This window comes from Nelumbo lutea, chromosome 8 (assembly GCF_056320005.1).
Source record: "Nelumbo lutea isolate HS-2025 chromosome 8, American lotus-T2T, whole genome shotgun sequence".
NCBI lineage: Eukaryota > Viridiplantae > Streptophyta > Magnoliopsida > Proteales > Nelumbonaceae > Nelumbo > Nelumbo lutea.
Window position 1 is genome coordinate 58,758,380 of NC_142691.1, and position 27,261 is coordinate 58,785,640.

Sequence of the window (27,261 nt, forward strand, 5' to 3'; positions counted from 1 at the left end):
ATGGCTGAAGTTACTCTTAATTCTCTTCCTCCTCCCAAGACACTTAGGCTCCGTTTGCTTTTTGGTAAGTTACTCACCCAGGTAAATATAGTTACCTGGGAAAATTTTTCCTGGGAAACACTTACCCGGGGTAAGTGCATTTACCCATGTACTTTTATTTTTCATGTAAATAAGGCAATGACCATTTTAGCCATAAAAATCCATTATTAAAAGGGGCATTTTTGTCTCATTCAAGTGTTGGCAACTTTCCTCCTAGGTGGGAAAGTTATTTACCCACCTAGGAGATGGGTATCACTTACCCAGGTATGTGATACCCAGGAAAATAAACCTTCCCTATTCCCCACATAAATATGAAAAAAGAACATGGGATTATTGGTCAATGGAAACCAAAATCCCATTGACCAACTTTCCCCCCTCTCAAAATCCAAAAAAAAAAAAACGCCCCCTTAGACAAAGAATTCGGCAGGTAAGTTTTCCTCCAGAAATTCAATCTCAGCTCTACAAAATTATGTACAATACAAATACAAGGTTTAAAAATATTGTATACGCGGACTTGCACTAAAAATATTAGATACAATGAATTGATGAACCGTGAGGAATGAAAAAAAACACCTGAAAGGGACTAAACTGTCTCTCCTATTTTCTATCAAACCAAACATGACCTCTTATTGTCAAATTATCATCAATAATTAATTCTTGCTAGTAAGGAAGTGTCCACTGTTTTACATGTTTTTGAAAATCGGACCTGAACGAATGATTTGACAAGTTGACCCCATTAAATGGTTATGGATCTAAGATCTGGTTTTTTACCCTAAAACCATTCAACTCTGATTGGACTGGACAAGGATAAAAGGTGCCAACAAGATTCTTGTTCAAAGGTCAATACCACAATTGTTGTTTTTCCTTGTTGGGGTCATTTAATTGATTTGATTTTTATTAGGGTTAATTACTTATATATACCTTTTTCTTTTACAAAACCTTAAATATACCCTGTGGTCAATACTCACAACTATGTTCTTACTCTTCCCAAACAAATAACCTTCCTTAATTAAACCTCTCGATTCTTTCATATAAATTAGTGACCACATCATTTTTACTTCTTGCAAATAAGACAAACAAAAATAAAACCAAATTTGAATCTAAAGTAATCTAGGATTTACACTCAACCCATAGGGTTATTGAATCAACTTCTAGTGGGGTTTCTCTCTTTTTATTTCTCCACATTATTAGTTAGAATGAGAAAAATAATGCAGAAATAATGGAAATTGTTGGTTTTTGCTATACAACATAGGGGAATGGATAGCCCTCCCCCAAACCCCCAACTAGACCTGGCAAAAAGTTGACCCAACCCGCGAACCTGACCCGACCCAACCCAAAAAAATAGGGTTAGGGTCTCATATTTAGCAACCAAAATGTGAAAATGAACCGACCCAACCCAACCCAAAAAAACTAGGTTGGGTTGGGTTGGGTTGGGTCATGGGTTAACCCGCTGACCCAATTGTCAAGTCTAATTGGGATTATATATGCATTGTTAGAAGTTTCCACTCTTTAATTTTTTTCTATTTAGTCTTTACTTTTTATTGTTTACTCTTTAAATTGTTAAATGTTCAAGTTTTTATTTTATATTTGGAATTTTAAGTTTAATTCTTTTAATTTTGACATTTTTCATGTAAAATTTCTTTATTTTTTAAAATTCCAATTATTTTTTGGGATGACCCGAATTGACCCATAGGTCAACCCTAACCCAAACATTTAGGGTTAGGGTCTAGCATTTGACAACCCAACCTGAAATACCTTGACCTAACCTGAACCTGATCCACCCAACCCGATTGCTAGGTTTACCCCAACCCAAGTGAAGGTAAGACTCGATCCCAGGTATCCGCAACAACCAGCTAGAGACTTTACCAATAGGTTAACTGGCACCTTCAAAAAAAGGTCCTCCATTTACAATGTGCCCTTGAAGACTAGCATATGATAGATGTAAATAATTGAGAAGAAAAAAATGTTGTGGAAATATTAGTAAATTTCTTAACAAAAAGCTTGTCAAATGGCTTGATTTTGAGGAAGAGGTACTTCTTCTAGCTCCTCAAAGAAAAAAAAACATTGAGGGTCCATTTGGTTTGCAATCGGAATCAGAATCAGTATCAGAATCAAAATCTTCTAGAATTGGAATCATAATGGTCCATTCCCATAGTCTGTTTGGTTCAAACAGGAATGGGAATGAGAATTAGAATCAACAATAATGGAATCAACAGGAATGGACTTTCATTTCCAAGGGAGAGGCAGGGAATTGCCATTTCCTCAAATGGGAGAATGCCATTCCAACATGAATGGGAATGGGATTCTAATTCCGCCCAACCAAACAGTTGGAACTTGAATAACCCATTCCAATTTTGATTCCTGAACCCTATTCTTGCGAACCAAATGAGGCCTGAAAATGGATATATATCTCATTTTGTAATAATCTAACTTTAACTTTTTGAAGCTTTCATAATACTCTTGTCGTGGTTGGGCTGGTTCCATTAATGTAATTGTCAACAAAACAGATAAAGATACCAATTATCTCTTGAATGTTCCCCTAATTATACTGAGGCAAAGAGGTTTCCTACAATACCATTCGATTGGAATTGGACCAAGGGTGTTCTAATAATCTACAATTCATAAGGGGACAATAGAAGTTCCAATTAATTGATTTAAGGGTGTTTGTCAATACGAATGATTTTATTTTTTAAAACAAAAGAAGTTACTATACCAACAAAATTGTGTTATTTTTGACTGAATGACAATTGCTTTCATATCTATACTACTTTAAAAAGCACAAACAGCCTCAAGAATATTTCTGGAATTTTTGTGTGGACAAAATTTATCCCTCCATATTTAAATTTATTGATAAAAATAAGGGTTAAAGGGTAATCGATTATTGGTATTAAATGATTCGAAAAGATGTAATTTTAAGATATTTAATGCATTCTATTCACTCTCATTAATTCCAACATTTAAAATATAAACTTGCATTCAACTTCATTGAATCGTATATTTAAGACATTTTTTTTTGTTTCTTCTCATCATTAAATTCTATTAATTAAATTCATACATAATAAATTAATAATTCCAATAACATAAAAACTTATACTTTTAAATTCTACTTGGAAAAATTGTGTGTTTCATCTATGTGGTGGTAAAAATTAAACCACTTTGGGTTAAATGAGCCAATCCATGTTATCACAATTAAATAATAAAATTTAAAAATAGATAAAATGCAAAAAAATTGGGATTATTTTTAACATCATATATTTGACATATTAAACAACAATAAGTATGATAAATAAGAAATGTTTTTATTAATGATGCAAAAAAAATAAAAAATTTAAAACCAATTGGAAATAAAACTACTTTCCTATTCTCTCTCATTAAAACTCACATCTAATGTATATTCTCTCATTAAAGACTACATTTAAGATATATTTTTCTCATCATTAAATTATACTAATTAAATCCACACTTTTAATTTTAATATCATAAAAGTAAATATTTTGAAAAGTAATTTAAAAACAAAACCATTTTCTTCTCTTTTGGTTGTGGGTAGGCAATTCAACAATTTGGGGTCAAATGGGTTAATAAATATTGCCATAGTTAAATAATAAAAAATAAAATAAATAAAATTTATAATACCAAAAAATAAAAATAATAAGTTATATCTATAATTTTGTATATTTAATATACCAAACAAACATAAGTATGAAATGTAAGAAGTATTTTTATTAATGATGAAAAGGGAATGCTAAATTTAAAATCAACCTATAAATGAAATGATGTCATAAACAAACAAAAAAAATTGAAAATAGAAAATACAAATAATCACAAAAATAAAAATAGAGAAAATTTGGGCACATATCAAATGTTATATATTTATAAAAATAAAATATTGGGTACATGTTTAATATTATACATTCATTATCTTGAACAAAAATAAGTATTATACATAAGAAATAATTTTATTAATGATGAAAATGTAATACAAAATTTAACGTTAACTTAGAAATCAAACCATTATTTTTGGATAGTGAGATAGTGGTTTGGGTCAAATGGATTTATTGATGATATGATAGTTAAATAATAAATCTTTAAAAAATAAAAAGTATAAGCAATCGAAAGAATATATAAAAAATTATATATTAATTATGCCAAACACAAATTAAGTGTAATAAGTAAAAAGTATTTATATAATGTAAGTGAAATGTATAATTTGAAATTGATCCAAAAGAAAACTATTTTCTTATCTAGATGGTGAGTCAATGATCAAACTTCCAAAGAAATTCATGATGTCATAATTGAATAATAAATATTTAAAAAAAAGACAGAGCACAAAAAATGAAAAAGTACAAAATTTTGTCGAATACATTTGGAAACATTTCTAATGATATATATTCATCATATTAAACAAAAAGAATTGTTAAAATATATATATTTTTATTTATGATAGAAATGAAATACAAATTTTAATAACAATAATATTGATGATGATGATGATAATAATAATAATAAATGTAGTTATAATTTAAAATTTCCACGTGCAATGCACATACTCATTTACTACAGTCATTTAAGTTTATTTTTAATAATATTGTTACTTTTGTTAATTTTCAATTTCTATCTTAACTATGATATATCGAAAATTCAAGTAATTAAAATGAAGAAAAATTTCTCACATGAAATGCATGTACTTAATTACTAGTTAGAAAAAATACTAGTATATACTATAGTGTTGAAGTAATGATATGACAAACATTAGATAAATGATATTTGATTTAAATTTTATGATCTACATGAAAACTAAGGTAAGTATCTGCATTATATTAACCATTTCTAAACACATTTTGATTGAGAGATCAAGAATTTAGAGTTAATTCTATTCTTTTTGGTGAAGATAAATATCATTAAACAAATATGATAAACATCCAATACAAAACAACAAGTAATAATAATAATAATAATAGTGTTTCTCTCAAAACCTTATATCCATGTGATAAGGACAAATAATCTAAGCATAATGGTGTAGTAGTAGATATATTGTCATTCAATATTAATTTAAATAAAGAGATAATTACTAGACATAATTAATGAAAATTGAATTTATATGATCATTTACAAGTAATGGTAATTGAGTTTGTGTTTTCATATTCTAATTGCAAAAAAGAGAAAATAAGACAAGCAATATTACAACGACTACCTCCATGCTTCCTGTTCCTCTTATTTAATTTAGGGGACGTTTGATAAGCCTTTCTATATGGTCTTTCAAAAATTTCAAAGATTCGAAGACTGATTTTAAGTTTTTCCGTTCGATAACCAAAAGAGAGGAAGCCGAAAAGACAGGCCTCCCAAAAAGCTTGAGAAAGGTCATTTTAAGCTTTTCCGTTCATTTGAAGCTTCAGGTCTTTTTGAGCATATGGATTGAGAAAGGGCATTCGAAAAACCCTCATTTTCTTCTTCTTCTTTTATTTTTTCCTTCAGTTTTCTATTTCTTCTTCGATCCAAATCTCTACTCTTACCTAGGTTCCTTTCAGATATGATCTCTCCCCTCTCTCTCACTTGTTCTGTCCGAAGTCAGGAAATCTGATTCAAAACCGGGTATGATCCCCATCATTTGATAATGATACGATCTCCTGATTTGCTTGTGGAACAATTTTTAGTTTGCTCTTATTTTTAGTTGAATTTCATCAAAATGATCTTCCGATTAACAGGTTAGTTAATAACTATTGTTAGATACCCTTTAGGGTTGTCGAGTAGAGCAATATCTAGAATGGCAGAATGAATCTTCATCTTGAAATTCCTTTTTAAACTTGCTTCCACCGTCCAAAACCAGGTTCTTATTTAAAATTCAAGCTTTAAAATTTTGGTGAGACTTGTTTCCACCGTATCAGACTAGCTCACAGAACTGGTTTCCACTTTCCAAATGAATTCAACTTGCAGCTCGGACCAATCCAAATTGATATCTGGAACCTTTTAATTTATTTGCATCATAATATTGGACCCAGTGTATGTCATTTTGAACGATGCATTAAATGTTTTTTCTTGTTCTACTTGAGTATGTAAAGTTTTCTTGGATTTAAACAACTTCTGGCCTGGTATCCATAATAAGAGTTTGCATAGCCTATTCTGAAATAGAGTCCATGAAGTTGGAGCAAAGAATAAACACTTTTACCTGTTATCTCATGGGGTTCAAATATTGTGTTCATCTTTGATATCTCATAGGATTTGATTGTTAAACTTTTGGTGGTTTGAAACTCCAAGAGTTTTTGGCCTCCCTTAAAGGCTTAAAACTATTTCTATTTATCTATTTACATGTTACTTTTGGTTAATAGTTAATTCCATGTCTTAATTATTGAGTCCATAATGAAATTAATAACCCGTCTAAGAGGTTGTAACCATATCTAGGCTTAATACTCATCACCCCTTAAACATGGTAAGCCTATGGATGTGATAAACTAGAGGCTTCCTATGCAGTCAAACAACCTTCTAAATTGAGATATTGTAAGTATGTCTTTTAGCTAGAAGAGAGATAATGAAAGTGATAAATTCTTTATATTGCTTTTCTCTTATGATTTATAATTGGTGCTTTGTGCATTTCGAAAACTTCAAAACTTGCAGCCTTAACTGTGGACTGTGATAAACCATGCAACTTTAAAAAAAGTAAAAACATCAGTGACTATAAATATACAATTAGAAGAAACCTGAAGGAGAAGAAAGGAAAAGAATGGTCTTGAAATGTGTGTGTATGTGTTTTCAAGTCTGAAATTTTTCATGTGATTTCCTCATGAACTTGCTACTATGAATTACTTTTTTCAGACCTGAAAGCTCCTATTTTTATATGTAACATGGTTTGGGTCTTGCTTTGTTTGCATTTAAGAAGTACTACTATTAATTACCTTTCAAATTTGAAAATTCTCATGTGATTCCATCATGAATTTGCTACTATGAGTTAAAATTTTCAGACCTGAAATCTACCATTTTGCTTTGTAGTATGGCCTGAACCTTCTTTTGTTTGCATATGATATACCTATTTTTATATGTAACATGGTTTGGGTCTTGCTTTGTTTGCATTTAAGAAGTACTACTATTAATTACCTTTCAAATTTGAAAATTCTCATGTGATTCCATCATGAATTTGCTACTATGAGTTAAAATTTTCAGACCTGAAATCTACCATTTTGCTTTGTAGTATGGCCTGAACCTTCTTTTGTTTGCATATGATATACTACTATTTATAATTCTCCTATGATATTTGTAACATCTCCTGCAAAATCTATTGCTTTGTAAAACTATGGTAGTACAAATGATTTGGGTGAAAATTTGAATTATTTTTGAATTATTACCTTTCAAATCTGAAAATTCTCATGTGATTCCATCATGAATTTGCTACTATGAGTTAAAATTTTCAGACCTGAAATCTACCATTTTGCTTTGTAGTATGGCCTGAACCTTCTTTTGTTTGCATATGATATACTGCTATTTATGATTCTCCTATGATATTTGTAACATCTCCTGCAAAATCTATTGCTTTGTAAAACTATGGTAGTACAAATGATTTGGGTGTAAATTCTGAATTATTTTTGAATTATTACTTTTCAAATCTGAAAACTCTCATGTGATTCCATCATGAATTTGCTACTGAGTTAAAATTTCCAGACCTGAAATCTACTATTTTGCTTTGTGGTATGGCCTGAACCTTCTTTTGTTTGCATATGATATACTACTATTTATGATTCTCCTATGATATTTGTAACATCTCCTACAAAATATATTGCTTTGTAAAAACTATGGTAGTACAAATGATTTGGGTGAAAATTCTGAATTATTTTTGTTTAATTCAAAATTTACCTTATTTTGTTTGAATGCAATACAAATGAAGTAAAATAAGACCTAAAACGATCTGTTACCAGTCATCACCCTTTCATTCTGCAATCATTAGCTGCTGCGTGAAGAAACCAAAACAAAACATTCATCATTCTTTAGTGGCTGCAATATGATTATGGGACCTCTTGGGCAGTGTTGATTCAATCTAATGACCGTGTTCCAGATTCAGCACTGATCATCTGTACTTGGCTGTCAACACTTATGTATTAGTTTTGGGTATATGGTTCCAATTGAATAACCATTTTATTCAATTTTGGTGTTTTTTTCTCCACCTCAGAAAATTTTGAGTATGTACAGTTAGGAACAAGGACAAGTGGGGGAATAGATCACAATTCAATGGGGCATTGTAGCATAGGTGGGGGTTTGGGACAATACATTCAAAAAACCAATAAATTTTTTGAGGGGGAGCAAACCATAAGTTTCCCTTTTTTTGTAATATAACATGTATTGGATTGTTTTTATTGAACTATTTGTCAAAAGAAGTATTCATGTTAAACTAATTTCATGTATTGAAATAATTATTTGTTATGTGATGAATTATATGGGGCCCACATTGATTTTTTGTATAGGTGAATGTGTGAGTGGGGCCCATAGGTGATGATCACATATGTCAATGTGCAGATGGGGACTACATTGATATCTTGTATAGGAAAATGTATGAGTGAGGCTCACTTTAATATTTTGCATAGGTAAATATGTAAGTGGAACCCACAAGTACTATTTGCATGTTTTTTATGTATTACTAGGTCCCACACCCGATATTGATACACCCGATACACCAATAGAGGCATATCGACTACTGTTTTTTATTTTTTTTAGTTTTTTTTCAAATCTGGTTCAGATGGGTCGGTTTAAGGTCTGTCCACCCCCTGAACCGGTCGGTACCCTGAAACACCCCCTGTAGGGGCGTATCAGGAAGCTCCCGAAGCGATACATATCGGCTGATACAGCCCGATACGTATCGATATTTTGAACCTTGCGCACAAGTATGTTTACCAAATGGTCCTTCAATCTTTTTAGCTTTTGAGAAGATATTTTGAAAAAATTACAACCAAACGGTCTTTGATCTTTAAAGATCTATTTGGGAAAGCACATTGGTGTTTTCAGGTCTTGAGATTTTGGAAGATCTTTTAAAAAAGACTTGCCAAATGCCTGCTTAATTGGATTTGCCTCTAATGCTAGGGTTTCTTTGCAGTTTTTTCTTTTAGGGTTTCGTTGTTTCTTCATCTGTACTCGTTTTTTCCCATCTTAATTTGTTATCCTTTGGAATAAATTGTTATTCTATTTCACTGAATCTGTTCTTTCTTTCTTTTTTTCTCAACTTTTAATAATCTGCAAATGATTTCAAAATTTGCGAAGAATTCTGTTGAATCAGATATTTATTATTTTGTTTCCAGTGAGCAATGTACAACGGAATCGGCTTGCAGACCCCAAGAGGGTCGGGAACGAATGGGTACATCCAAAGCAACAAGTTCTTCGTAAAGCCCAGGACTGGGAAGGTTGAAACTATGGGATTTGAGGCTGGTCAGGGTACTGCCGGTGTTAAGAAGCCGAACAGAGAGATCCTCGAGCATGACATGAAAAGACAGATACAGCTGAAGCTCGTGTTTCTAGAAGATAAACTGATCGACCAGGGATACACCGATGACGAGATCACTGAGAAGCTCGAGGAGGCAAGGAAAGCATTGGAGGCGGCTGCAGCTTCAGAGGACAACAATAATGCCGGAGGCAGCATGAAGATGGAGAAGAAGTAACGATCCTTACCCTTCCCTTGTTTACATCATTAATATGGAGAAAATTGAAAGCATGGCACTCGTTTCTATGGCTTGGTTACGGAACTTTGGTGTTCTTAGTTATCTGCAATTAGATTTTAGGGTTTTGTTTTCTGAAATGATATTATTGGAAATATTGACAGTAGAAACCAGAACTGGGTATGCTAATTTGCTTCTTCTTTTGGCTTTATGGTGGGGTATCTTACGAATCTATTTCTTTATGGCTGTGCCCTGGAGGCATATATTTAACTCAGAGTTGAGGGAGTTATTGAGCTTGACCAACTTTCTTTTCCCTCCAATTTCTGTATCTCTGGTAAATTTTAATTTTCTTTTACTTATGTTAAAATGGTAAACGTTTTGTATCTTGGAAAACTCTTCTTCTGTTTGAAACCAGAGGGTTATTGTGTCTTGTTCTTTTTGTTAGATTTTGGAACGTGCACTTTAAATTCCTATAATTATGTTTGTTGGATTGTTTTTCTAGGGTTTCAGACACACAAACTCACCAAATTGCTGCGAGGAAAGAGAGACAGATGGAGACATTAAGAGCTGCACTTGGAATAACTGGAGGTGATGACACATCTAAAGTTCAAGAACAAAAAGAGCCGGGTGAAATAGTAGAAACAGAGTCTGAAAAGAGTGATGATGAAAAAGTGAAGGAAAGAAAAAATGTTTACGTAAAGGAGGACCAGGGACAACCGAGGGATAAATATAAGAGTTCAGAACAGGATAGAGATAGAAGGGAGACACAAACAGTGGAAGATACCAAAGCTGTAAAGGATGTTGCAAACGAGGGCATGAAGAAGAGTGAAAGTGGGAGGGATAAATATTATGACTCAAGACGCCAAAAGAAATATGACAGAAAGAAAAACTGCAATAATGATTATTCTGATTCAGATAGCAGTGGAAATGAGTCTGATAGTAGTAGTAGGGAGAAGAGTCCAAAGAAGCTCTACAAAGGAAGAAAACAGGATAGTGATTCTGATAGCAGTAGTGGGGAGAAGAGTCCAAAGAAGCACTACAAAGGAAGAAGCCATGACAGTGATTCTGATAGCAGTAGTGGGGCGAAGAGTCCAAAGTTTCACAAAGGGAGAAGACATGATAGTTATTCTGATAGCAGTAGTGGGGAGAGGAGTCCAAAGAATCGCAAGGGAAGAAGACGTGATAGTGGTTCTGATTCTGACAATGATGATGTTGGACAAAGAAATGCCAAAAAGGAAATGGAAAAGCTTGTTAACACTCGTAGACGACATGATTCCGATGATGAATCTAGTTCAGAATCTTCAGATAGCAATTTACAAAACCACAAAAGCCAAACAGGGAACCAACAATTGAAAACAAGAGGAAGACATGATTCTGATACTGATAGCGAAAGAGGAAGAAGAAAAAATCAAAGAGAGAAACAGAGGAATCACAGCCATAGAAATGAAGACAGTGACAGAGATGACTTAAACACAAAAGATAAGAGGAGGAACATCAAAATTGATGATAAGAAATATGGAAACAGCAGACATGGGCACAGAGTGGATGATGATTCTGATCCTGATAGGTCGAGAAAATTTTCAAAGGCAAAGATTGAGAAACGCCATGGAAGTAAAAGGAAAGATACTGATGAAGAAGATTCTGATACCAGTGGGAGGAATGCTAAAAAGCATCTGGGAAGACACAGGGTAACCAGAAGAGGGGCAGATTTCTCAACTGACAGTGGGAGCATCAGTAGTGATGGTTCTGACTACAGCAGCAGCAACGGTGATTCAGGTAGTGGTAGTGATCACATCCCTGAGAGAGCTAGAAAGAAGTCCATTGAAGACAAGACCAGGAGGGTTTATGGGGATGACCTGATTAAGAAAGGTTACAGAAATGCTCCAAGAGCTGCTGCAGAAGAAAGGGGATTCAGGTCTAGAGCCATTCAGCACAATGATGAAAGGAAAGAGAAGGGTGGTCATTGTAGTGATGATGATGGTCATCAGGAGAGTGGAAGGGACCTGGTGGGGAAATTGGGAAAAAGGAAACAGTATGAGTCAAGCAGAGATGATATTTTCGGGAGTCATGACATGAGAGGTAAAAGGAAATTGGAAGATGAGAACCATGATGACCAACCAGAATTCAAGTCAAGAAACCGGAATTTGGGAAAAAAGGCAGAATCTCAGGAGCAGCTCAGAGATGGTAAAGTTGAATTTGATATGGATAACAGAGCATACAAGAGCAAGGATGATCAGAAGAGGGAAGATTACTCCAGTCGCAATAGATCAGGGGAGAGATGGTCAAATGGAGGACGATACAATGATGAACATGGGGATAGGGATTACAGAAGGGATGAAGAAGAACGTGGAAGCAGAAGGCTTGGAAAGGGTGAAGAGAAAGAACACAATAACATAAAGTGTGAGAGGGATGAAGAAGAAAAGCATGGGGGCAGAAGGCATGAGAGGGGGGAGAAAGAAGAGCATGGGGGAAGAAGGCATGGGAGAGATGACGAGGAGCATGGGAGCAGAAGGCATGATAGATATGTGGAAGAGCGTGGGAGCAAAAGGCATGAGGAGGATGGAGAAAACAAGCATGAAAGCAGAAAGCACAAAAGAGATGATGAACAAGAACAGAGTGGCAAAAGTCATGGAAGAGACTATGAACATGGATGTGGAAGGCATGAGATTTATAGACAGATAGATGCCAAGAGGACCAGGTATGAGGATGAGTATCAGTCAAGGGGGAAAAGTAAGTATGAGAATAGCAGTCTTGATGATGATTGGTATAGACGTCAAGGATGAAATGAATTTCCATTCATGGAATGGACTGCAAGTATGGTGAGTGTTTAATATTTTCATAATAATATAGAATTTTGACTTTCAAAGTTTTCTTTTTTTTTTTCTTAAAATTGCTTCTTTATTGACTCTGTTTTCTTGCCTTAGCAATATCATTCATTGGGAGAACACTTGATAAATGGCCTTTAAATTTCTGCTCAATTTAAGCATGTTTTTGTAATTTACTCTACTATAACTCATGTGAACTATATTATTGGAAATTTGGAATTCAAGCCACAAATTTCAATTTTCACTCCAAATCTAATGATAAAAGGACACCCTGAATGCCCAATTGCCAATAATAGGTGATAAAATTGGTATCAGGTAACTTCTTATCAGACATAAAAAAAGCGTTCCTCATGCAAGGGCCTCATTTAGTGAAAGTCTTAAAAAAGGAATAGGGTTAACATCTAAAGGCAGGCCCAAATAAAGAAGACATGGCTTTCCAAGGGACAAAAAAGATCTGTGTGCCAACACACAATATCCCAACAGAAAATCTTTTCCATTACAACAATCATCTCTGGCCCTAGCATATTTTATATACTCATTATATCCCCTTTTGTACTGTCATTTGAAGGGAGTCAAAGAGGAACTACTCTGATTTTGTTCATTTTCTCTTCAATTTATCAGTTGAAAAGTGTAATATCTTTCTCTTTCATTTTGTTGATAGTTTCTATTCCTTCACTATTTTTTTACTTGTACTCTTTTAAACTTCTTGCAAGGACCAGCCTCTTACAACAATCATGTATAGAGGGAGCTATGCCTGTTCATAAATTGGATTACCTAACCCTAAATGCCCTTTAAATGAAGATGGAAGCACAACCGTGATTAGTAGTTATTCTATCACAAAAACAGGAAGAGTTGATTCAATGCATTCATCTCAATCCTAAAATAACCACAACTTAATGTTATGTTAAACAAAATACTTATGGACTGTTATGGATTCAAGAGGCAAGTTTTTTGGATAATCTGATGTCCAGAACCAGAGTTTAAAGTGTAATGGATCTAGGGTTGCCTCCTAAAGGCTAAAGGTAATCCTAGATAGTTCATAGGCAAAGATGATATAGGAGTTCCGAATACCTAGGCATATATCTCTTCATCTGACCTCTCAAGGTTAATGCCTACTCAATATCTCTCTCTGAAGTTTATTCTCAAATTTGAGGTTTTCTGATAAGTATTTGATGAAAAGTTTGAGATTCTTAACTTCCCTCTCTTCAACATCATTACAAAGAATGATAACGTCATATACAAAGTGCAAATGTGAGACCAGAATCTCAGCTTCCCCACCCTATCCCTTTGGTTAAGCCATAACTGTCTGTCTGGGAGATAATTAAGGGGAAAATTGGCTAGAGCTTAGAGTTGGTATTTTTATTCCTCTTTTAAGAAGCTGAAACACATTCTGGTTTTTAAACTCGGATACAACAGAAAGCCAAGGGTCCAGCAAGCCTATTTACTGCAATCTGTATTAGGTCTTCAGGATCTTGTTTTCCAGACCAGCTTCCCTTTCTTTCTCAGACCAGACAACTTCCAACAGCACAAAACATCCTTGACAGACCCAGGCATGACCCAGTTAATGCCAGCCGCCTTGATGAATTGCTCCCAAATTTTAGCAAACACAGGACACTGAATGCTGAGATGATCCGCAGGCTCAGGCAACAATCCACATAGGCCACAATTCAAATCTGAAATCTGGACTCCACGCCTAATCAGATTAACTCTTGAAAGACACTTATTTAAAGCCCACACCCAGACAAGAAAGTTAGCCTTGGTAGGGCTAGTTGGATTCTGCACCTGCTTACTAGGGAAAATTGTGTGAAATCCTTTAGGTATTTTAGGTTTTTCATGCAACTTTCACTTTCAAACTTATTCTCCAAGAAATCGAACATAACAATAGGGGGAGACTCCCAGGCTGCGACGAGTTGGATGTTTGACCTTTTTGTAGGTTGTTGGAGGTTGTGCCATTAATTTGGGGAGAGATCCCTATTCCCTATCTTTACTAAATGTATTCAAGACAGTTATAGTTGCCTGGTGGAAAACATGATTGGAGGTTTGTGGTTTGATTAGAGACCATAATATACAAATCAGTTCATCTTTATATGGACCTTTTGGAGATGGGAACTGTGGTGTGAATCCCACTATGGGCACGATTTCTTGCTGTGATTCTCACTTTAGGTGCAAGTTCCAACTGCAATTCTGAAGTGTAATAATGGAATCACAGGTATCTTGTAACTCCGGATCACAGCTCTATTGCAAAGAAAGATTCATAGGGATGCAAAGCCCAACAATATTGTGAGTATTCAAGCAGTGAAGCCCAGAAATACAGATTCACAAAGTGTAGCCTAGAATTACTAAAAACGATTGGCAAATGGAGAAAAATTGGAAGAAAACAAGAAGAAACAGGGAGCTAAAAGAACACAGATTTATGTGGTTTGGCTTGTAGCCTACGTCCACAAGCATTAGAGGACAAAGAAATCCACTATAGAACAATAGGAGAGTATTTATCAAAAGAAAAAAACAGTAGGAGAGATTACGGTTGTAGTGTATACATCCTTTCTCACCAAACCCTTGCTCCCCTATACACATGAGGTCCTGAAATATCCCGTCTCACTATATATCATACTCTCTCATGCTCTCTCTTTTCCTGCTGCTCAAGATAGAAGGTAGCTTCCCCCAAAATTAGCTGTCTTTTGTTGGAAAGTTTACTATGGTAAAATCAACATGCTGGATAACCTGCAGAAGAAAAGACCTTGTGATTATCCCCTAACTGGTGTACCCTGTGCAAAGTGCAGATTGAGGACTGTTACCATTTATTGATTTCCTGTTCTTTTGCTGCAGCTATTTAGAATTGGATATTTGATCTGTTTGGGTGCAGGTGGAACTTGCCAGCTGAGGTAAATTTGTTGTTTTCTCCATCTACCTTTGTGTGGCCCATGAAAAGAGGGAGAATTATGTTAAAACTTAAAATGTATAAAATCAGCTCTCATTTGGACTATTTGGGAAGAAAGGAATGCCAGAATATTTTAGGAGAAGGAAAGAACCATTCTTGAGGTCAAGGAGTGTATTTTGACAAGGGCTATTCTGTGGCTGAAATCCTTAAAACTCTTTGAAAATTACTCCTTTGATGATATAAGGAGGAATTGGTTTGCAGTTGCCTTTACTTCTTTTAAGAAACCCAGAATTCAAGCAACTTGGACTCCGCCTATGGAGGGTTTTGTTAAGCTGAATTTTGATGGGAGTAGTCAGGGCAATCCAGGACTATCTGGCATTGGTGGTGTATTGAGAAACGCTGACAGCAATATTCTCTCTTTTCTCATGACCATGTGAATAGGAGACTCTATGAGGGCTGAACTCCTAACTGTGGTACAGGGGATACAGATTGCATATCAACTTGGAGTGCAGAACTTAATCATTGAAGGAGATTCCAAGGTGGTAGTAGGATGGTTAGCTAACCTGGGTACTGTCACTTGGGGATTTAAGGATGTTTTAAAAAAGGTTAAATGGCTCGCGAGGAATATGACAGTTAGGTTTCAGTGGGTGGGTATATTGGCAAATGCCTTGGCTGATTATCTTGTTAAACAAGGGGCTAATCGGGTTACTTTGTATTGGGTTTCTCTGCAATTTCTTTGTCCTTTGTTCTGTCATCTGTGTTTCAACAAAAGGGTCGATGGAATCCTCCATCTCCTTAAGGGGGAGGTAGCTTCTCGTGCCTCTCCCTGAATTGTACTCTCTTTGGCTATGATTTAATAAATCTTACTATTCAATGATCAAAAAAAGATAGAAAATAGCTTCCGATGCAAGATATTGGGCTGTTTCTTAACAGTAGCAGAGATTACAGTTCTAGTGTATACAACCTCCCTCACCAAACCCTTGCTCCCCGATACACCTGAAATACCCTCTCTCTCACTGTATCTCATACACTCTTGTGCTCTCTTTTTCCTACTGCTCAAGATACAAGACAGCCTCCTGCACAAGATATTGGGCTGTTTCCAAGAAACAACTCTCTAGAGTCCATATTTGAGTTGATTCCATTATTGATGCAGATCTGTACCACAGGGTCTCTACCCCTGCACTCCCGGTGGTGGTCATGGTGGGCTGCGAAATTTTCCTTTTGGGTTTTCTCAACTTGATTCATGTTGGCCATGGAGTGGGTTGCAAGTCGCAACTCAAACCACCAACACAATAGGAACTCATTAAGGACAGAATCTCATGGATGACGATAGACTGGATTGAGATTGTGATCCTCCTTGAGATTGGATTGAGTAGGCATTGGAGGGGGGGGGTTACAATTGATAGGTTGGATGAGATTTGGGGGTGATGTTCCTTGTGCATTGTATGTGAAATTGTGGAGTAGTTAAGTCAACCTTGATTATATCTTCTTAGGCGTCTAGTATACCTGTGGCAAACTCTTTTGTATTAACTATAAATTACATATATGGTGCATAGGGATTGAAATATGATAAATTATGTATTTAAGTTTTTTCTGTATCTAACTTAATTTTTTGACAAGTTTATAACTGTGTTTAAGAAATCAGACTGGACCTATTGGTCAGACCAGTTAAACCATGACCAGGAGCATTAGTCGGTTTGGTCATACCTCAGAAACTGGACTTGATAAAACCAGCTGACTGTCCGGTTAAACCGGAGAACCAGAGAACAGGTTCCGGTTTCATAAAACTGCCTAGATCACTAATTGAGTTGAAATGTAACAAATGGCATAGCAAGACTTGAACCCATGACCTCATATTTATGTGTATTGCTCAATTTCTATTAATCTACTCTTTTATTTGTGTTGGTTAATGACTTTATTGTATATATTACTTTATTTACACATATTTTAAAGAAAATGTGAGTTAAGGGGTTTGAACCCTGGTCATTTGCTTTGAAAATTAAGAAACATGCCAATCCAGCACATTTGAACATAATATAATTTGTAAAATACGTTATATATAGTATTTATACGACCTACAGTGTATATACATATATGCCATGTCATCACAGTTCGACCTCCATTTTAACCCCCACATCTTTGGTAAGAGACAAGAGGTTTTGGAAGGTTATTGATCTACTTGGCATTATTGGTATTCATCATTCTTGGTTAGATTGAAGAAATAGACATGTTCTAGTTTGCACACTGGTTTTAGTGAGGCTTTTGATTATACAATTTGAAAAGTTGAAATTCATCAAATAAAAAAATGAAATGTCGGAAAGATAAAAGCATTACTGGATTCTTTACTTGAGGTGCTCCAGATTCCAATTGGGAAGTTTGTGGGATGTTAGACAAGACTGATAATTCTCTCCCATTCAAATTTTAAATAAGGAGCCCAAATTTTAGATGGTAATAGTCTGAATTTTGATGCTTTTAATTCCAAATATGTCAAGAACTTGTAATATGTTGTGGTATGGTTGGAGCATTGGCATGTGGTTTGTGGGTTGGGTTCATTAGTCAAGCTTGGTGCTTTAAGTTGGGGGTTACTGTTATGGTTGAAGCAAGAACTACAGTCAATGATCACGTACCCATACATCAAGAAGTTCCCTCATGATAAGGTGTTGTGTGGTTGGAAGGTTGGCCTGATGGTTGTGGGTTGGGTTTCATTGGTCAAACTTGGTGGGCAAGGTTTTGAAGTTGGTGGTTTGGTTGAACAAAAACTGCAGTCAATGATCAAGTATCCATTAGCTGGTATAAGGGCCTTAAGGCTCAGTTTGGGAAGAGTATAAATACAAATATGTACAGTACAAATACAAGGTTTAGAAATATCACATACAAGGTTTCACACTGTACATATTTTTATGTGTATTCTTCCCAAACTAAGCCTAAAGGGCTGACCCATTCTGCAGTTGATTACATCACATTTGTAGTCTCCTTAGCCTGGGCCATATTAAAAGTTGTTAGAGGCCCATCCCCTTTCACAGGATAGGGACTTGCAAAGGAGTTTATCTTTCTATTGGGGTTAGATGTGTATCTTAAAGAGATTCAGCTTTCAAGTATATATGCGAAAGGGAAGGGGTCTCTTTCTCCATTGATTTTCAAACAAGTGGTGGAGACCGGGAGATGAGCCGAGGAAGGTAAAGATGAGTTGGATGCTTGCATGAGGATATGACTTTAATTGTTGTTTCTTGGTGGAGGGAGGGGTTTCCAGAAAGTGCTAAGGCTTGTAGTCCATCTGAGGCATTTGTTACTTAGTTCATCAGAATGATGAAGGTTTTTCTACCAAAATAAACGAAAAAAAAAGAAAAGAATGATGAATGATGGTTTCATGCAATTATCAAAAAAAAAAAAAAAGAATGAAAGTGTCATGGGAATGGGTTTGTGGCTCATGGCTTGGGGTAGGGGGTTGGTCTGTTGATTAAATATATATGAGAAAAAAGGTAATATATTGTATTTACTTAACTGTGAAAGCTGAGGTTTACATGTTTAGATCATGTACAACAAGGAACCACATCTTACTAGGAGGGCTATCAAAACCAAGGGGCATTCCATGTAACTGAAAACAAAATCCATATTTAGCAGCTAATAAGTGCAGCAACCAAAAAGCGTACTACACTCAGAAAACAGGTGACGAGGGATTTTTCTGTACATTTCATTGGATGATAATCATGAGGGAAGAGTGACCAATGCCTGAAGCATCAGATCATCCTCAGAACCTCCTTTTGTTAGCAAAGTTTACAAGGTTCCTTTCCTTTCAGATGTTCCAGTTGACCACTTGAGCTCCACAGGGTCTTCCCCTTGTGATTGAGGCCCATTATCTTCCTTGGAGGGTGCATAAAAGTTTGTAGGATCCTTGGGGGTTGTGGAGGGGTATTTACAGTCTTAGTTCCTGTGAGCATCTGCAGACTAGAAGAGCTTATAGGACATATCCTATGATAGACAGAAGAAGCTGAGTGTGTGGGCAATAATTGGGTGCCAGGCTTGGGTTTAGAACCTAAGGTTGTTCACCTTGGTTAATTATTGTCAAGACTTGATGGGCCTTCTGACTTATGATGCTCAGGCTTTATGCAATACTTGAGGTTTGTGTATTATTAATTGCACATGATTTCATTACTTAAATTGCATAGTTTTACTGGAATGTGTTTCATTTGCTCCTTTCAGTGGCATTGCCTTGACCTTTAACTCATCTCAACTGCCACCCAATGCGGTAATTTTGGTTGACCCTGTTCTTTATTTGGAACCAAGGGAAGATTGAAAGAGGATCCTTTTGTAATATTGTTCTGTCAGTATTTTAGTTTCCATGCTCTGTAGCATTACTAGATATATGATATTTTCCTTCCAACCACTAAAAGGTTCAATTCAAAGAGGATCCTTTGGTAGTGCTACATGATTTTTTGCATATAGGCCCATATTTTGTGGTAGTATTCTATGTTTAATATGTTCTCCTGCTAGCACAAGTAGATTGAAATGAGATCCTTCGTCAAATGTGTATGCATGTTTCAATGTAGTTTCCATGTTATAGTGGTTCCTCTCACAATGAACTTTGCTAATATGCTACATGTTGTACCGCCCCCTCCAAAGCAATGAAAAGAAAAAAAAAGAAAAAATAAAAAAAGAAAAGAATAAAGAAGAAATGTTTGTTTTAGATGTTATAATGCATGTGATGCTTCTGTTTATGTTTAGGTGTTGATTGGTTTTGGTTCTAATTTCAGAAGTCGTTTCTGGTTCTAGTGCAATGGTAAAGCTGGTGATAACGAGTCTCTTTTTCAAGGGATGGTAAAACACTGGATGCAAACTATGTGAAGTCTGATTGCACAATGGAAATTGTTTTTATTTTGCCCTTTTTCTTTGAATGCAGAAAACCTGTAAAAAATGGTGTCGTATAACTTGGAAAACCAGTTGAAGTGTGTTGTGTTTAATGGCAAGTTTCATCTTCAAGTTTAAGGGATGCTTGTAACCGTCAATTGCTCTTTTCCCCTTTAAATTGGGAAAATCTGTGAAAATGCATGTTTAATTGGCGCTTTTATATCTTAGTAGTGTAACCCTTTGTAAGTGTTGTTACACATTTACTAAGACCTCAAGATCTTATTCTTCCTCCAAAGCAGAAGGAAAACCCTAAATCCTTCCAATTTTGTTGGTGTAAGACTAATTGAAGCCCTGTCCAAGTTGATCCCGTCTGTGGTTTCTTGTTCCTTGAAGCTATGAAGGAGAATGCAGGTAAGGTTTGTTTGCCTAACATGTTTTCTTTTGAACTTGTAGCCCTAAGGTTGTGTGATTTGATGGAAAATAAGAGGAACAGAAAGCTGAAGAAAAATTCCCAAGGGATTTTTACAAAATCTGTTAAGAACTTCCTCTCTACTTTCTTCCTTATTTTCTATGAAACCAACCATAGCCATTTTATATATTTTTATTTTTTTGGTAGAAACATAACTCAAGTAGTGTAAAATCTGCAGTAGGTAGAAAGGACACAAAAGATTCCAAATGTTAAATGAATCTTCACTTCTTCAAGTCGATATTTAGCCATCTGTCTATGGTGATGCTTGGAAAGAGAATGAACTCTCTCTAATGGATATGCACCAGCCACAAAATAACTCAATGACTGAATCTGAAATGGATAGGTTCGTGCAGGTAAGCCTTTTCCTTCGGGTAATGGAGGTTAGTAAAGAATCTTTATAGAAACAAATCTGCAATTGTCTTACAACAGTGGAAACCCTCATGGTCACGACCCCCATAAGCTTTTAAAGTTAATGTGGATGGAAGTTTCAGCATCAGCAAGGGAGGAGTCGGGACCACGGTAAGAGATTCGAATGGAGAGTTTGTGGCTGCTGGTGCAACTCCGATAGGAGCAATTTTCCCACTGCAAGCGGGAGCATTGGCTTTCTTGCACGGTTTACAATTAACAGCTCCTTTTCGGCTTCAGAGAGTTATCCTTGAAGGAGATTCGTTACAGGTAACAGTCTCTGTGACCAAGGTTCTAAATATGGAGGGCGCATCGGCCTGTATCGGTGTTTTTTATGTTTTTATTTATTTTTTTCAAAATCAGTTCAGAGGAGTCTGTTTAAGTCTCGGCTGCCTTTTGAATCATGGCTTGACCCGATATAACCCCTGTAGGGGTGTATCGGGAAGGGCCTGATATGATTGGAATCGGTCAATACGGGCTGATACGTAATGGAATTTTGATCTTTACCTGTCACAGGTTTTTTCATCACTTGGCGCATTAGATCCATAATCGCCAATTGCAGGGCATTGAAATAAGTTACATCCAACGTTTGGGGAACAAGGTAGCACATCGTTTAGCCCAGGAAGCTTTATATCTCGCAGTACCAAAGCAGTGGCAACAGACTCCTTCGTGTATTAGACTTATTTTAGAGGAGGCTTTTTAAGTTGAGTTGGTGCGAATAGTTTGTAATCCTGCCTACGGGCCAATACAATAAAAAAAAAAAAAACCGGGTGCGGCTGGGATATATAGGAGGGTGATCCGGAGGAGAGATGGTAGCATTTACTGGGTATATGGTGGTCTGAGTGGCTTTCCTGATATTAAAGGTTGGGTTATGGTTAGGGTATTTCAGGATTTAATCTTTGATTGGAAGATTGGTGGCTTAAAATTGGTAAGAAAAATTTAAATGGAGGAAACAATGAAAGAGAAAAGTGTGCATTTTTATTATGGTACATATGAAAAAATAGAAATAAAAAATCCTTTAATAATGCATCAACCCCTATTTAAGTGGTGATTGAAAGAGCTCTATCGGCCTTTTCGGTATATTATGAAACCAATTTGAAGACCAATGGGATTGATTCTCATAAGTCATGCAAATATGTTGTGTGACAAACTCTAAAAATTGGTACTATCAAAATTAACTTCGATGCATCCTGGTTAAACAATGGGTTGTGTTCAGTTGTAATCATAATTAGGAACTTTATGGGTGAGGTGGTAGATTACAAGGCTTACCACTTAGGTTCTACGACAATCAACTTGGTGGAAGCTTGGGCTGTGTGGGAGGCCCACAACTTGGCAATGAATTTCTCAAACCATTTCATCATCATTGAAGGTGACTCCTTGATCATGATTTCTTGTTTGAAACGACTCATTGACCCCCTCGAACCTTTGGAACATCATTGAAAAGTGTTTGGATATGAAGAATCGAGCAAACAAAGACTTAGACTACAATCATGTCTATCGGGAACCTAAGCAAGCGGCAGACTGGCTCGCCATTCAAGCCTTTTCGTCCCTACAGGGTACAGTAAGTCTCAATCTTAGTGATCTTCCTTAGAATCTAGCTTGTATTTGTAACTCTGATTTATGGGGACACTCTACCCCCTGTCTTGTGTAGCCCCTCTTGGTTTCTATAAAAAAAAAGGTTGGGTTATGGCTACTTTGTTAATCAGTCTCCGAATAGCATAAAACCTGGGCATTTCTTAACCATTGAATTTGAAGGCGATTTTGCAAATACTATAAAATGATTGGGCAAAAAGGATGGTGATCCGCCATGGAGGCTGGCACATTATTTGGCCGAGGCTAAAGAAATTATGGGTATCATGAATGTACAAATGAATTGGATCCTTAGGAGGTAAATGCAATGACAGATCAGTTAGCAAAATCGGGTGCCCAGAAGGATCATTGTATTGTGAAGCTCACTGTCTACCTGTGCAGAGCGTCTTTAGTTTGTTGATGTACGTATCTTCATGTGAAAGCCTTTTGTGTTGTTTTTTCATTTTGTTTCTTTTATGAATCTACATGTACAGTGGCCTGAGCCGTTGTTCAATGCTGCTAAACAGAAACTCATAGTCATAGACAATCATCAAATATCTGAAAGTTGTATTTTAATTCCTGGGTTTCTGAAATTCCTTTTTCTCAAGGTTTATTAATAATTAATTGTTCTCTTTCATTTGAATGATGTTTGGCGTTTTATGGTCATGGTTCAAAGCACTGGATATGTTAGGTATCAGAGAAGCGATTTTAAGAGATATATTGATAATTTGGGATATTAAGATACACATTGAGATGCAAAGGAAAATCAAAACGCAAGTAGATTCTGAAAAGAGTGTATGATACTGGAAAGACATGATACCTAAAAAAGATCTAATAACCAATCAATCCAACAGTATCATAAAAGTGGTAACCAATCGTTTGGTATTCTTCAAAATTTAGGGGGAAGTGTGAACTATTAATTAGGATGTTTCTATAAAGATTTGTTTCTACAGAATCTTTATAGAAAGGAAAATTGTCTAAAACTTACCAAGAGTTTTTAGCATTTCTCTTAAATTCACCACAACTTTTCAAAATGTCTAAACCTCACCATGTCACTAACTTGATGTTAAACAGACTAATGAGTGTTAATATATTACAATTTTAACCTTCATAGAACAATATAAAAGATATACAAAATAAATTAACGGGTGTTAATATATTACTATTTTAATATTTATACATGAAAAAAGGAAAAGTTTCAAAAGAATATTTTTAAATATAAAATACATAAACACAGAAATTACAAAAAATGTAGAACTTTCAAATAAAAAATTATTTTCAAATTATAGAAACTATAGAAATTGAAAAACAAAATCAGAAAATAAAAATTTAAAAAAACACAAAAAATTATAGAAAAACACAGAAATTGTATAAATAACAAAAATACAGGAAAATTTATAGGTTGCAGAAAATAGAAAAATGTAAAAAATTTATAGATTGAGGGATGTTTCTTTTAATTACCTAAGCTTTATTTTATGCCAGATTCTCTACCCCCTGAATTATCATAAGTTAAACTATAGACACAGTACTGAATATTCCACAGAAATATGCCAAAATTATAGATAAAAAAATCTAAGTGAAAACAAATTTATTAATGATGAATTGAACTGGGTTAAAAGAGAACTCCACTCAAAATGTACACACTGCACAGTTCTTACACTACATATATATGTGTGCAAATATAATTGCTTTACTTAAACTTGTAATTGAGTGGCACTTAGAATGTGTGTTGATGTGAGGCTAAGGCATATGTGGCATTATGAAGTTTAAAAGTTTCAACATGCATCAGCTGATATGTCCTGATAAGATTTTGGCAAAATATGATAACTAGAGTATGATTTTATTTTTGAAAACAAATATGGTAGTCATTTTTGTATTTAAAGCAAAATCAATAATGCATTACCAACTATTCAATCATTGAAAGAAATGGTTGGAAATGATGTCCACTAGGGCAAAAGGAAAAAAACTAATAATAACAATATAAAGCTCTAGTATGCATGTATTAATCTAAAAGGACTCGTATTTTCATTTTGTAGTGACGAGCTGCCTTGGTCACAAAGTGCTTGGGAAGATAGAGTGGATGGCTTATATTTCCCCTTCCAGCAATAAGCTATCCTGATTTTACTATCGACCCCGTGAAGATAATGCATATTGGAGCATGTATTCAGGAACCCTTACGATTTAAATTGATAAGTTTTTTTAATTCATAATTTAGATATTTTTTCTTGGTCGATAATTGATATGCCCGACATAGACCGCTTTGTTTACTCATAGGCTAAATGCTGATCATTTAGTTAGACCAATCTGGTAGAGGAAAATGAACCTTGCCCATGAGCAGTGGAGGATAGTAGATGAGAAGGTCGGGAAGTTCCTCTCAGTAGACTTCGTGAGAGAGGTCCAATATTCGAGCTAGATTGCCAATCTAGTGCTCGTAAAGAAATCCAACAGAAAATGCAACATGTGCATCGACTACATCGACTTCAAAAGAGCCTGCCAATAGGATAGCTTCCCACTTCCTAGGATAGATCGCTTGGTAGATGCAACCTTGGGGTTCGAGCTATTGAGCTTCGTGGACGCCTATTCAAGCTACAATCAAATCCAAACGGATCAGACTGACCAAGAAAAAAACAACTTTTACAATTGAAACGAATTTATACTATTATAAAGTAATGCCCTTTGGTTTGAAAAATGCTAGGGTGACCTACCAACGCCTTATAAACAATATATTTTTTGATTTGATTGAAAATAAAATCGAATTTTATGTTGATGACATAGTTGTTAAAATGTAGTCTCCAAATTCTTTGATTTTCGACCTAGTAGTGTTTTTGAAATCCTAAGAAAATATAACATGAATCTCAACCCAAACAAGTGTATCTTCAGAGTTACATTGGGCAAGTTCCTCGGGTACTTAGTAAACCGACATGGCATCGAAACCAACCTAGAAAAAATCTATGCCATCCTAGACATTAGACCCCTAGGTCCATTAAAGAGGTCCAAAGACTAACCGGATAACCACCCTTGAATCGATTGATGTCCAAGTCAGTAGGGTGACGCCTTCCATTCTTCAAAACAATAAAAAAGAACCAACACTTCGAGTGGATTGAGGAATGTCAACTCGCGTTCGACGAGCTGAAAGAATACTTATGTTCTCCACCTCTACTCACTAGACTAGAGCCTGGAGACGAGCTAACACTCTACCTCTCCGTGAGTAACGAGCTAGTCAGCTGGGTAATAATTGGAATAGTGGATGGGGTACAGTGACTTGTCTACTATGTCGGTAAGGTCTTGTATGCTATAGAGTCTAGGTACCTGAACATTGAGAAGTTGGCCTTCTCGTTGGTACTAGTAGCTTACAAACTACGCCCATACTTCCAAGCGCACACTATCGTTGTACTCATAGATCGACCCTTGAGGTAGATCCTTCAGAAGCCCGAGGTGCTAGGGAGACCGACGAAATGGGCAATCAAGCATAGTTAATATGACATCCGGTTTGAGCCATGTCTTGCAATAGAGGCCCATTCCCTGGTTGATTTCGTAGTCGAGTGCATGTTTGGCATGCCGACCCTTGAGGACGAGCCCATTAACCGATTGGATGCTTCAATCAGCACGACACTCCTCTCGACTTGGGACGAAGAGCCCTAGATCCTCCATGTGGATGTCGCATCTAATCAGAGAAGAAGCGGTGTCGAACCGATAATTTGTGGACCTAGTGAGGTCAAGTTGGAGTACGCCCTTCGATTCATATTCTGAGCATCGAACAATGAAGTGCTGAGTATGAGACGCTGATAGTAGAGTTGTCATTGGGGAAGGAGGTTGATGCTAAGCACCTAATCATTTGCAGTGACTCTCAATTGGTGATTAAACAAGTGAATAAACAATACGAGGCTTGAGAGCCTACCATATTGATTTACTTGGCCAAGGTTAAAGAGCTCCCGTCGTATTTCCGCTCTTGGCACATCCAATAAATCTCAAGGTCCAAGAACATCGAGACCGATGTGTTGTCAAAGCTGGATGGTGCAATGGATAACACCAAGAGGACAGTATATATTGAACAAATGAGGGCGAATGGCCACTCTACCAACATTTAATAGGATCGAATCTGTAAATATGTACCGCAAATAAACAAGATTTTTACTTTTATCTTTTTAAATTAATCAAATATTAATGTACACTTGGTCCAATAAATTCAAATTACCTGAATAGGCCCAGCTTTTGTATAGATTAGTTAATTAGAAACTCTTTCTTTATCTTTTATTAAAATAGAACAGAGGAAACAAATAGAAGAATAAACTATAATACTTGTGCAGAGATAACTAGTAAAGTAACAATGTGATTGCAATTGCAATTTATCTAGAAACTAAATAAATAAATATACAGAGAGAGATCGAGTGGGCTAGAAAGACAAAAGATAGAAATAAATTTATATTTGTCGGAGTGAGCAAAAAATTACTGAAATATAAAAATAGAACATACAGATAAAGAGGACATATTTATGGAATAACCTTGGATATATTATTAACTGAAAATTCTGACATCTGGGATATGAGTAATCTTGTTCCAATCCTCCCGTCTCTCTGTTATATCTCCTTGTTAAATTGGGGCTAT

The 27,261-nt window shown here is 35.6% G+C and overlaps 1 protein-coding gene across 10 annotated transcripts; it reads left to right on the forward strand.

Moving 5' to 3' along the window:
• Positions 1 to 5,319: 5,319 nt before the first annotated feature.
• Positions 5,320 to 23,206, forward strand: LOC148844408 (pre-mRNA-splicing factor). Of its 10 annotated transcripts, XR_016103669.1 has the most exons (7): positions 5,320 to 5,628; positions 9,312 to 9,664; positions 10,168 to 12,484; positions 20,513 to 20,624; positions 20,861 to 21,035; positions 21,112 to 21,357; positions 21,604 to 23,206. XR_016103669.1 is itself a non-coding variant. In XM_088959264.1 (5 exons), exons 3-4 carry the CDS (start codon positions 9,318 to 9,320, stop codon positions 12,446 to 12,448), a joined length of 2,628 nt encoding a protein of 875 aa, XP_088815390.1. In that variant the 5' UTR covers positions 5,421 to 5,628; positions 8,484 to 8,603; positions 9,312 to 9,317; the 3' UTR covers positions 12,449 to 12,484; positions 20,120 to 20,435. The 10 variants fall into 10 exon arrangements, 6 of the variants coding, with proteins under 6 accessions (XP_088815394.1, XP_088815389.1, XP_088815393.1 ...); XR_016103667.1 differs by lacking the exon at positions 20,861 to 21,035 and having other exon boundaries at positions 21,036 to 21,357; positions 21,604 to 23,205; XR_016103666.1 differs by lacking the exon at positions 20,513 to 20,624 and having other exon boundaries at positions 21,026 to 21,357; positions 21,604 to 23,204.
• The last annotated feature ends 4,055 nt before the right edge of the window (positions 23,207 to 27,261 follow it).

Excerpts from the sequence above, each read along its gene's own strand:
- LOC148844408 (XM_088959268.1), top strand. The coding sequence starts at position 9,318 with ATGTACAACGGAATCGGCTTGCAGACCCCAAGAGGGTCGGGAACGAAT. Across the intron at positions 9,665-10,167 it reads AGCATGAAGATGGAGAAGAA|GGTTTCAGACACACAAACTC; the intron begins GTAACGATCCTT and ends TTGTTTTTCTAG.